This window comes from Macrobrachium rosenbergii, chromosome 51, assembly GCF_040412425.1.
Source record: "Macrobrachium rosenbergii isolate ZJJX-2024 chromosome 51, ASM4041242v1, whole genome shotgun sequence".
NCBI classification, from domain to species: domain Eukaryota; kingdom Metazoa; phylum Arthropoda; class Malacostraca; order Decapoda; family Palaemonidae; genus Macrobrachium; species Macrobrachium rosenbergii.
This window is the reverse complement of record NC_089791.1, coordinates 18,698,388-18,710,887: the sequence shown is the minus strand read 5'-3', so window position 1 is coordinate 18,710,887 and position 12,500 is coordinate 18,698,388. Positions and strand designations below refer to the sequence as shown.

Here is a 12,500-nt window from a genome sequence, read left to right as displayed (position 1 = left end):
CTTGACACTGAAATCCACTCAGGAGAGAGAGAGAGAGAGAGAGAGAGAGAGAGAGAGAGAGAGAGGCGAGATGGGGTGGAAGCAGAGTGAGAAGAACCTGTATGGAAGGGGAGCAATGAGAGGAAGTAAAGAAGGGGAGTGATGTTTCTCAGTCGTGGAAGTGGAGGAGGAGTGATGTTTCCCAGCCGAGGGAATTGGGAAGGAGAGTTTCTAGTCCGCGGAACTGAGGAAGAAGAGTGATGTTTCTCACTCGATGAAAGGAGGAAAAGGTTACTCGTCTGAGATAATAAGGAAGAAGAGTAAAATAAGAAAGAAGAGATTCATATTCGAGGTGGTATTAAAGTAAAAGGTTATTGCTGTAGAAGTTAAGGGTGAAGAACTTCTTGTTCTAGGGGATTAGGAGACAGAGGTTTATGTTCGGGGACATTGATGGGAAAGGTTTCTCATTCGTGAAAATAAGTAAGATATAGTTTGAGAAAATTAGGTGTAGAAGCAACTCCCTCATTTCTCACAAATAAAGGAGGCGAAATTGTCTTTCGAGGAGATAAGGAGGACGAGATTGTCACTGCAAGAAGTAAGGAAGATGAGTTTTTCGTTCGAGGAAATATGGAACGATGGAAGACTAAAGAAGGACAACAAAAGCGCCTGATAAGTGGTTCTAATAAGTGATTTAGAATGAAGGCAAAACTGAAGAAGGTTGAGTGACCGAAGGAACTCGAACAGAAGAAGGAACAACCGAACATCATAACGAAGGAGAAAAGGAATTGATGGAGAACAACTGAATGAAGCTCATAATGAGAATAAAAAGATTTATTTCAAAGAATAAGCTGAGAGGGCGAAAAAATAATGTTGAAATTACCTGTAATGTGTAAATATAAAAACAAGTAAAAACTTCGGCGCAATCGAGTTTTCTGTACAGCCACTACAGCTTATAATCAATAACTTTAACCTTAAATAAAATAAAAATTATAGAGGCTAGAGGGCTGTAATTTGGCATGTTTGATGATTGGAGAGTGGATGATCAACATACCAATTTGCAGCTCTCTAGCCTCAGTAGATTTTAAGATCTGAGGGCGGGCAGAAAAAAAAAGTGCGGACGGACAGACAAAGCCGGCACAATAGTTTTCTTTTACAGAAAAACTAAAATTAATAGCAATAATGATGTTCAAGCAAGATGGAAAGATAAAAACGGGAAAAACGGATGAGTATACATGAGAGAATTCCCATGGAACGAAGGAAAATGACAGGGTTGAAAAAAGAAGGGAATTAATTGCGACACAAGGAAGAAAATGAAGAGGAGGGGAAAAATAAAGATAGTGCTGGGGTCTGGTATCTCGAGAAGGAAGGACTAAAAGTAGAACTAAAAGTTGAATTCAGAGTGAAACGAGTGAGGTAAAAATCTGCTCAACGCCGGCGTGATCATTAGAGCGAAAAGCAAAGCAATAAAAGGTTAAGCAAGACAATGAGGTTGTCTGGGACACGGGGAAAGGCGGCAACAGAACAACGAAAAAGAAAAAAGAAAGAAAGGGAAAATCGCGCAAAAGCGGCGGGGTGTCACTGATGGCGAGGAAGAATGAAGAATGGCTTTTTAAGATCTTCTCCCAGGTTCGCCGAACCCCATTATTGGAACAGTGGTTGACAGAGAGGTTTGAACTTTCAAGTCTTCACAAAACTATTCTGGCAATTTACTTGGTCTCACAATTCCAGGGAGGTAAGATAAATAACTTCTCTGCTTTCAGTTGTTCTCAATATCCCGCAGATATTTGCAAAATTAATTAGACTGCCTTTGGAAATTATGGACATGTGGACTTGCTGAAATGTTATCTTGGAAGCGCGTATTAAATTAACTGTGCGATTTAAATCACCTACGTATATCAGGAATATGAAAGGTATGACGTTGGTATTTCTCATTTCAGTTAAATTTTCTGTAAGAGTGTAAAAACTGTTTTGCAAATTTTCTCTTGAGATGATAAACACTTGCTATTGTTAGATGGAGCTTTGGCTCTCATTAATTATGCTAGATGTCGAGAAGGTTCTTGAAAGATGAACGGCAATTATTTTCTGGAAATATGGAAAACTTGGAATTGGTTCATTCTCATAAATGCTGGAGTTCGTCAGTGGGTGGCATTCAGACTGTTGTCTAGTTGACAGAACTTAAAAACACAGAGAAAGTTGGTCTAATTAGCTCTCAGATTTCCTCTCGTGTGTTTCAGAATATAAGTTTTTTTTTTTTACTGAACCTCTTTGATATGAAGAATAGTTTGTAAATGAGGTATACAGAAAATATCCGGAAGCTGTAATTGTTCAATATTCTGTCAGTTTTTTCAACTAGAAATAATTTGCACCGTAAAGTAATCCCCATTTTCTTTTTATCTGTCAAGTTAATTATGTTTACTAAATCTTTCTTTTAGTCCAAAGGACTTATTAAATCTTGCTAGAAGCATTCCACCGAGCCGTTTTTCCATTTTACGTCAAGCTGCCTCTTCTCTTAAAATCAGGCGGTTGACTCTTTATTTTTTACTCTTTTGTCCTTTTGGATTTTGACACTCCTTAATATCGTTTTTAGTTTTCTGTAAAAGGAAACTATTGTGACGGCTTTGTCTGTCCGTCCGCACTTTTTCTGTCCGCCCTCAGGTCTTAAAACCTACTGAGGCTAGAGGGCTGCAAATTTGTATGTTGATCATCCACCCTCCAATCATCAAAATTACCAAATTGCAGCCCTCTAGCTTCAGTAGTTTTTTTTATTTTACTTAAGGTTAAAGTCAGCCATGATCGTACTTCTGGCACCGTTATAGGTACCAACAACACAGGCGACCACCGGACCTTGGCTGAGTTTCATTGGTCGCGGCTTTAAGTTCATGTGCCGTGGCTATACAGAAAACTCCTTTTCGCCGATGAAACTTTGGCGCATTTTTATTTGTTGTAGTTGATACGGAATCATGATTTTTGGACACCAGAAAAAAAAAAAAAAATTCACAGGCTAGAAGTTTCTTCTTTTGTGACAAACTACCTAATTTGGGATTCTTTCGTGACCAACTACCTAATTTGGGGTTCTTTCGGACAAACTACCTAATTTGGGTTTCTTTCGTGACTAACTACCTAATTTGGGATTCATTTGGACAAACTACCTAATTTGGGATTCTTTTGTGGCTAACTACCTAATTTGGGATTCTTTTGTGGCTAACTACCTAATTTGGGATTCTTTCGTGACAAACTACTTAATTTGGAATTCTTTTGTGACAAACTACCTAATTTGGGATTCTTTCTTGACTAACTACCTAATTTGGGATTTATCTGGACAAACTGCTTAATTTAGGATTCTTTTGTGGCTAACTACCTAATTTGGGGTTCTTTTGTGACTAACCACCTAATTTGGGATTCATTTGGACAAACTGCCTGATTTGGGATTCTTTTGTGGCTAACTACCTAATTTGGGATTCTTTCGTGACTAACTATCTAATTTGGGACTCTTTTGGACAAACTACCTAATTTGGGATTCTTTTGGACAAACTACCTAATTTGGGATTCTTTTGTGACTAACTATCTAATTTGGGACGCTTTTGGACAAACTACCTAATTTGGGATTCTTTCGGACAAACTACCTAATTTGGGATTCTTTTGGACAGACTACCTAATTTGGGCTTCTTTTGTGACTAACTACCTAGTTTTGGATTCTTTTGGACAAACTCCCTAATCTGGGCTTCTTTTGTGACTAACTACCTAAATTGGGATTCTTTTGGACAAACTACCTAATTTGGGATTCTTTTGTGACTAGCTACCTAATTTGGGAATCTTGAAGTTGCCTCTGGTCAGCTCTTCGCATAAAAAGATGTGAAATTTAGGTCTTGCTTAATTTTATTCGTGGTATCCATTTCTTTTTGTAAAAATTTCAGCTCACTGTTCTCACAACAATGATTCCATAACATATTTCATCCCGTTGCTTCTCGGTCAATAACCAGTGAGACCTAAAAGTATCAATCAGTCAAGAAAAAAATGTTTTCGAATACGCTGACTTAAATCGCTATAAGTAGAGGGTGTCAACAGGCAGCATGATAAGTGACGCCGGAATGTGAAAAAGTGACTTCCTTTTAACAACCAGCCAACCTTTTTGACTTTGGGAATAAAATTGTTCAGCACAGAAGTAAAATAATGCATCATGCAAGTTTCTGCTTAATGTTATAATGAACTCACAACGTTACATGAAATAGCATCCACGTTTCTTTGTATCTTCATGATCAAATCATAATGATTTGAGTTGAAACGTTCTATTTTGTTTTCATGTTGGAACGTGTCATAAGCAGGATGCAACGTTTTTTTTTCCTGCTCACTTTGTTGTATTTTAATCAAGGGATCCCGACTTTTACTAAAAAGGACCATTCACAACGTTCTTTTTCAAACCTTCATGATAAAATTCAAACTTTTGCCGAAACAGAATGCGACGTTCTCTTTTATTTGCATGAAGGAATCCAAACGTTTACTGAATAGAGTGCGACGTTTTTTCATGACAAAATTTTTAATCTTTCCTGAAACTGAATGCACTGCTCTTTTTCATTTTCATGGTAAAATACCATTGTTTACCGAAAGTCACTCACAATTCTATTAATTTTAGTTCTGATGAATAATTTGTTAAAATTTACGAATGTGTATGAATGATATGCATTATTGGTTGGCACCTCCTGCTGCTACGCATGGCCTCCCAGAGACTATTTTTGCAGAGACACTTTTAGCTCCTATGCTTCTCTCTCTCTCTCTCTCTCTCTCTCTCTCTCTCTCTCTCTCTCTCTCTCTCTCTCTCTCTCTGTGTGTGTGTGTGTGTGTGTGTCCGTGGAATCTTTTTCTGCTCTGCACCGCCTCGGCGGCAGCTAGAAGGACAATACGCATCTTGTGACGTGTAAATCAAAGACGCGAAGATGGAGTCTCCCGCCTCCGGTGTAAATATTCCTTCCCGTCAGAATATCTTCTCGCCTTCCTCTTTGGCGCCTCCAGCCCTTCGTCGATAGGACATCGGGACGCCCTTCCTTCTTTTGTGAGCTAGCTTTTCTAATGAAAAGGAATAGCCGAGGACACAGGATCATCAGAAAGCCTTTTGCCTTTGGAGGAAAGCTCCAGAAGCCGTTGAGAGCAAGGAAATAGAGGCTCGCGTGTCTTTTGTGCAATATTTCTCCTCGCTCTTTTTACTTAACATATGCATTTGCGTCTGTTACGTGTGTACACACTCACACACACATATATATAGATAGATAGATAGATAGATAGATAGATAGATAGACAGACAAATAGATAGATAGATAGATAGATAGATAGATAGATAGGTAGATAGATAGTCAGACAGACAGAAAGAGGATAGTTAGATATAAGTATACACATAAATATATATATATATACCATCTATATATATATATATATATATAATCTATATATATATATATATATATATATATATATATATATATATATATATATATATATACAGACACACACACATATATATATATATATATATATATATATATATATATATATATATATATATATATATATATATTCCATATATATTCCAACGAGGGTGGTTCCATTGGAAACAACTTAATTTTCTGCCAAATTCATACCTTAATCACTGAATTTTGGATGAACCTCCTTCACAGAAGCTTCCAAAACATTAGCCATTTCATACATCATTGCACGTGTTTATCTGCAAGTATGTTTGCATGCGTGGGCCTATAACATGTGAAACACATGCGAAACATATGTGAACCAAGTTTTATTGAACCAATACAGATTCCAGTTTAAACTTTTCTATTGCCTTTGCATTCATGGTATCGCCTCTTCTGTTTGCCGAATTTTGAGGAGGAATTTTTGGGGGATTTTGACGGGATCCATCGCTATTTATTTAGGCAAAGCTCGGCCGAGCTCCGTCAATAAGGTGGCGTGCTCTCTTTCAGTTTCAAGATTACTTTATGGCAAGAGTATTGACGCGCGTTCAGGTGCCCTTTGGTGATGTGACGTGATTGAAGGACACGGGTGAAAGTTCAATTAATGGACATGATATGGGGCGGCTGTTAGGTTAACCATTAGGTTAACTGTTGAAATGCCGACACCGATTGAAATATATATATATATATATATATATATATATATATATATATATATATATATATATATATATATATACAGTATATATATATATATATATATATATATATATATATATATGTATATATATATATATATATATATATATATATATATATATATATATATATATATATATATATATATATATATATATATATATATATATATATATATATATATATTATGTATATATATATATATATATATATATATATATATATATATATACACATACATGTATATAAATGCATATACATTTTTATTATGTAACTATATATAAATATTAATTTCTTATTAGCAACCCGATGTATAGAACTAAACTGAATGGAATGGAATAGACGTACGATTAAATAAAAAAATAAATGGTGATATTTTCATCTGCTGTTATCTTGTTGTTCCCGATAGTAGTCTTGGTTTAAACATTGGAATTTTTCCATTTCCTCCCGATTCAATCTTTCATCATGATGGCCACTTCCCTTGCCTTCCGAGACCTTATGGGGACAAGTTTAGCTAATATTTATAAATTTCTGTTAGGATTAGTTAGGATTAGTAACGCCGGTTTTGTCATTGCCGCTGTGATAGCGTGATAACGAAAAATACCCTGAGTTAGTTTCCTCCATCGTATGGCAGATGAGGCCACGGGTCTTTGTTGTAGCGTCACCGAACGGAACGAGCATCATATATAAATGGCGAATTTTAACTGAATTGGAAATATCGCCCTTATTTGTTTAAGGCAGGATTTTAAAAGAACGGTAAGCCAAAGAAAGCTAAGAAAGTTCAACGTCGCCTGAAATTGAGAGATTTAACTGCGGTTGAATTTCTTATCGCTTTGCCTACAAGACTGTAAAATAGTACGAGAAAAGCTCCGGCCTCATCAAGTGATGAAAATATTTTGACCTTAAATAGTAAAGATCGCAGTTCTGCTTTAGGGAGAGGAGCTAGGACTAACGCTGTTACGTAGTATAAAGATGGTTAACAGGCAGATTCCAAGCCTTCGTATTTCTTTGATACAATGGAAAGAATGTGAACAATAGATGATAAATATACCAAAGAAAAAGAAGCATGGAGAGTGGAAAGGCAACGAGGAGGAAAGGCTTTTAGTAGTAGAGATTTTATTTTCAACTTTTCAGTTTAGGTGATACACCTTAAACAGACCAAGGAAAAGAATACTCGTGGTAACAAGTATCACCAGGAAACAAATAGAAAAATAGACGTAAACGAAAAAATAAAAAGAAAGGTTCTGGAATTAATATTTCGACGTAGAAACAAATCTAGTTAGATTTTACTGACGGGAATTATAATTATATCCAATCCCTTACCATAGAAAAAACGATGTAACGAATAGTGGACAAAAGTTCTGGAAGATGAAGTAAAACGTACATATAGAAATATTAAAATTCATAGAAAGAAACAGATTTTCTAAGGTAATAAGGCGTTTGTTGAGTCCAATGAAAGGCTCAGTATCAGTGAGCGAGAATACTGGTTTTCGATTCTTATTCATCATGAACAGTTGTTTGGAACTGTTTCAAGTTATGCGTAAATACAAGTGAGGTATGGGCCAAAGGCTGCAAGTTTCTCATTTAATTTTTGGCAGTTACCATTGATAGTTTGAAACTCAAAACGCGAAGTGAAATTGACCATAAGATCTATTCCTTAAATGTCAAATACATAAAAAGACTTTACGAATTCATCAACTATATTATCCTAGGTAATTGGTGAGAGGTAATGTTTCTTTAATTAGAGAGGTAATGTTTCTTTAATTATGGTGAAAATAGGGGCCTGTAGTTATCATGTATTTTATTTTAATCCTTTTCATATTTACAGTGAGTGTCTTTACAGGGCAGAAATGACACCATTCACTCGCATTACCTCAAAGGCCCTTCTTTCATGGGTCAGTTTCTCCAGGAAGACTGTGACAGAGCGTCATGCAGAAGACACATTTTTCGCGCCAAAACGACCCTCGGCCAACGCAGCGCTTTATCCTTGCCTGTGAATACCGCCCCGGGGAAATTTCCCTCGTGAGCTAAGAAGGAAGCTTATTATGCTAAAATGAATTCTTCTATGCACGGGGTAAAATGCCACTCGGACAATTTACGACGTGAAGAGGCCACTCAACCGGTCGTAACTCAGACCAAAGTACCTTCTTGCTCAGGATTTAGAAACTGGCCCTAAATAAGATAATCCATTAACGCGTGGGAAGGCACACACACTCGCGCGGATAAGCGCTGCAGTGCGTCAGTAGGGATTAGTGAAGGCGGTGAAAGGAACCCTGAGATTGAAGGAATATTAACGAGGAGTTTTATGAAAAACCTGTTTGAAAAATGCAGTTGTCTGGTAAATTCATAAATTGCAGCTTTTCGTGGTGTCTTTTTACGTATATTGTACATGCGTATATGTGTGTATTTATGCGCATGCGTAGGCAGGTACAAGGGACACTTCTAAAAGAAATACGAAAAGTCTCCCTTTTATTTCCTTAAGGTCTGAAAGTTAAAACATTTATCAGCGAAAGTAATATGAATAACCTTACTACACTGAATGCTCTACATAATTACCACTTCAGCAGTTATCTCCTAACCTGCTAACGACGGTAAATCAAAGAATTTGGAAGGGCTTCATACAATTAAATAGAGAGAAAATCTGCGGAGAAATGATGGGAAGTATTCAACAGATGAAGGTGTGAATGCAAAGCAAGCAAGCAAGGATGTCCATTGAATGTCAGGATATCAGATTTGTAAAGATTACAGTGATTGTGAGCATTGATGCTATCTTTATTTGTAAAATACTGGAATCAACAGCATTGTAAAATGAAACAGAGTGATGAAAGTGTAGATAACTTATCACATCACAGAATACTGATATGAAACACTGAGGAATGATTTCACACTAAAGAAATTATAACAGTATTGAACATAATATACGTTTTTCAACAAAGATTTTCAGATGAAATAGATTTATGTAGCCGATATATTATTAGAGTAATATCGTTTATAAAAATTGACATTTATTTTATATTACAGTAAAATTTTTGATGATTTAAGTAAGAACTGGTGATCCATATCTACAACTGAAATACCTATAATAAATATTGTTAGCAGATTAATATTATTAGAGTAATATCGCTTACAAAAATTGAAATTTTTTTATATTATAATAGTAAAATCACTTGTAAAAATTTCAAAAATTACATATATGATTTAAGCGAGGACTGGTGATCCCTATCTACATCTGAAATACCTATAATAAATATTGTTATCTCAAGGGCTTCTGAAGACTGTAAGTTTTAGTCGTTAGTAGAGTTATGTATATAAGTATATCAGTGAATGTGAATTATGTATGTATTATGGCAAAAATGTAAGAAGCTAATACTGGTGGTGTAGTGCATATGTGAGTCACTAATGCAGAGATAGAATCTGTTTAGTACGTGCGAAGTTTATTGGTAATAAGCTAAAAATGCAGGGAATCGTATCCGTGTTGGACAGTTTAAAGACCTGTGAACACAAGAACCTAACATTTTGAAGCTCATTCGTTAAGAGTAAATGATAACTACTACCGATAGTCGCTGTATTTAAGAAACCACATTTCCAATGACGTCACTTACCGAGCAGGATGCCGATTGAGAGCAGGATGATGAAGGGCCTCCTCCTTCCCAACTTCGACCTGCAGTTATCGGACAGCGAGCCCAGGACGGGCGTCAGGAAGAAGCCGATGAAAGGGCTCAAGCACCAGATGAGCGTCATGTGTCTGTGCTTGACGCCGATCTTGAGCAACGTCGGGGAGACGAAGGCAGTCTCGGCCGCGTAGCAGAACTCGATGCCCATCACGGCTGCCGAGATTCGCACCATCTCCATCCGGGATTTGCGTCTGTGGGAAAATGGGATTTACGTGGTATAAACAAACACACACACACATATACACATATATATATATATATATATATATATATATATATATATATATATATATGTGTGTGTGTGTGTGTGTGTGTGTGTATGTATTGTGTATAAAGGGAAATAAGTGCCATTTTAAGCACTAGTTTGGAAAATTAAATATTTTATTGTATTGCTATTTAATATTCATATACTATTTCATATGTATTTTATATATATATATATATATATATAAAATGTGTGTGTGTACATGAATTTATATTGATATTTATATTTATATATATGCATATATATGTGTGAACGTTTACGTATATATAAAATGTGAAATAAACTATTATTGTAATAATAAGTTTTCATTATCAGTATCGTAGCATATTCCATATCAAATTCTTTTGGGTTCAGTGTAAAAATTGACAATTATATTTCGTTAATAATGTCAATTCCTCTATGTTCTGCAGTTTTTCTGAAGCTCTTTTTATGTTTATTTTCACAAACATACTCTACCACAGGAATTTCTTGTAGGTAACTAACCAGTAACATTCAGATGAAGCCATCAGATGCAAACCGTTTCTCTGAATAAGCAAAACATAAGAATTTCCTCTCTGATAGAGGTACTGAATGATGAAGGTTTTCATATCGTCTTGATTTTTTAATTCGTAGTCATTTGATATTTCGTGTATATTCTGAACTCTTTTGCTACCAGCACGTATCAATTTAATTTTGGGTTTCTTAAAAGTTTCTATATTCTTGACTTGGAACTTTTTCTTATATGTTGTAATTTTTACTCAGTGCCCATTTTAATTTAATGGGCATTTTCTATATCCTGACCCTTCCTAAGTGCCATATGAATTCTATCTGAGCTTTCGATCATATGCTATCTATGATATACATCGTCTAGTGCCAGTTCAGATTGTCTTCCTACATCTTGGTTGTTCTGAGAGCTTCTCCAGAATCTGTGGCACACCCTTCATACACCCACCTTAATCTCTCTCTCTCTCTCTCTCTCTCTCTCTCTCTCTCTCTCTCTCTCTCTCTCTCTCTCTCTCTCTCTCCTTCCACTAATATGCACTGACGTCTCGTCTTCAAACAGCCGGCCAAAATGAGCTCACGTTGTCGTAATTATAACGGCAAACACCCGCACAGATATCAGGAGGCGTCAGACCATAGACGCGCTTCGAGGAATATATGAAGGCTGGCGAAGGGTGAAGAATGACTGCTCAGAAAGTACAAGGGGAAAGGCGCTTGCTTAGTCTGGTTCGTGGGAAGTTTTTGGAGAATAAGGAATTATTTCAAGTAGAATGTTGTCTAATAGATAGGTGAGTTTATTTCGATAGGACTAATACGTACATACATACATGTAAATACTGTGTATTAACGTATAAGATATATATATATATATATATATATATATATATATATATATATATATATACATACATATATACACACACATGTATGTATTAATCCTAAGAAAGAGATACCTATCTATTTGGCAACATTATGTGTCTCTCTCTCTCTCTCTCTCTCTCTCTCTCTCTCTCTCTCTCTCTCTCTCTCTATATATATATATATATATATATATATATATATATATATATATATATATATATATATATATATATATATATACAGTATGTATATATATACATATATGTATAGTAGAAAGAGAAAATCTTCGGATATCTATTTTACATAAATTCCTCTACCTTTTAATGATTAAGAAATATTACGTATGTATTGTACGGAAATTTGTGGTAACTCGTTCATACCTTTTAAGACCTTTTTATATTTCTGAATTGCAGACTCTTAATGTTATAACTGTTTCTTTAGAGAAATATGCAGATTTCCAAATTACTTCATTTAATTCTGGAATGTTTAAATGCAACAAATTTATTTTTAAGATGTGCTTTGCTTACTTAATACAGTAAATGCTTTGAGCGTAAGGATCCATCCGTTTTTGCTTCTCTTCATAAGTTTCGCGTTTGAATTTATGTATTTGCTAAGAGCGTTTCTTTTCTAAACTGTACGTTCAATTATCAAAGATGAATATAGCAAGTTGTGAACTTTGCTGAATGACAGAACCAACGTTATTAGAATTGCCGGGTGATATAAGGACAACGCCTCTTTTTACAGAATTCGTTTTTCGACTATAATATATATATATATATATATATATATATATATATATATATATATATATATATATATATATATATAAATGTCTGTGTATGTGTATATATATAGATGTATGTATAGAAAGATAAATAAATAGTGTTTTATGTATGTATTTATGTATATTACAAACTCATTTTTGAGATAAGTCCGGCCTATTTCTCCGAAATCCCGCAAAAATCGGTACGCCTAGAAAGTTTTCCAAGATTTTTGGAAACCTGTCTCTCCTGAGAAAATATCTTTATTCTTCTGTTTTCACATATTTCGAATGTTGTCCTCTGTTCGGTCTTAAATAGTTAATTTATG

General features: G+C 35.2%; 2 protein-coding genes across 6 annotated transcripts in view; one reads left to right on the top strand and one right to left on the bottom strand.

Annotated features, from left to right (window-relative positions):
* zetaCOP (COPI coat complex subunit zeta) overlaps nucleotides 1-12,500 on the top strand; it is a 257,001-nt gene that overhangs the window by 22,128 nt on the left and 222,373 nt on the right. The window lies entirely within an intron of this gene.
* Nucleotides 1-12,500, bottom strand: part of lovit (loss of visual transmission) — a 166,565-nt gene that overhangs the window by 33,861 nt on the left and 120,204 nt on the right. For all 5 annotated transcript variants that reach the window (XM_067094866.1, XM_067094867.1, XM_067094865.1 and 2 more), the window contains exon 3: nucleotides 9,734-9,996. In XM_067094866.1, the coding sequence (XP_066950967.1) occupies nucleotides 9,734-9,996 (263 nt within the window). The remainder of the gene's footprint in view (nucleotides 1-9,733; nucleotides 9,997-12,500) is intronic.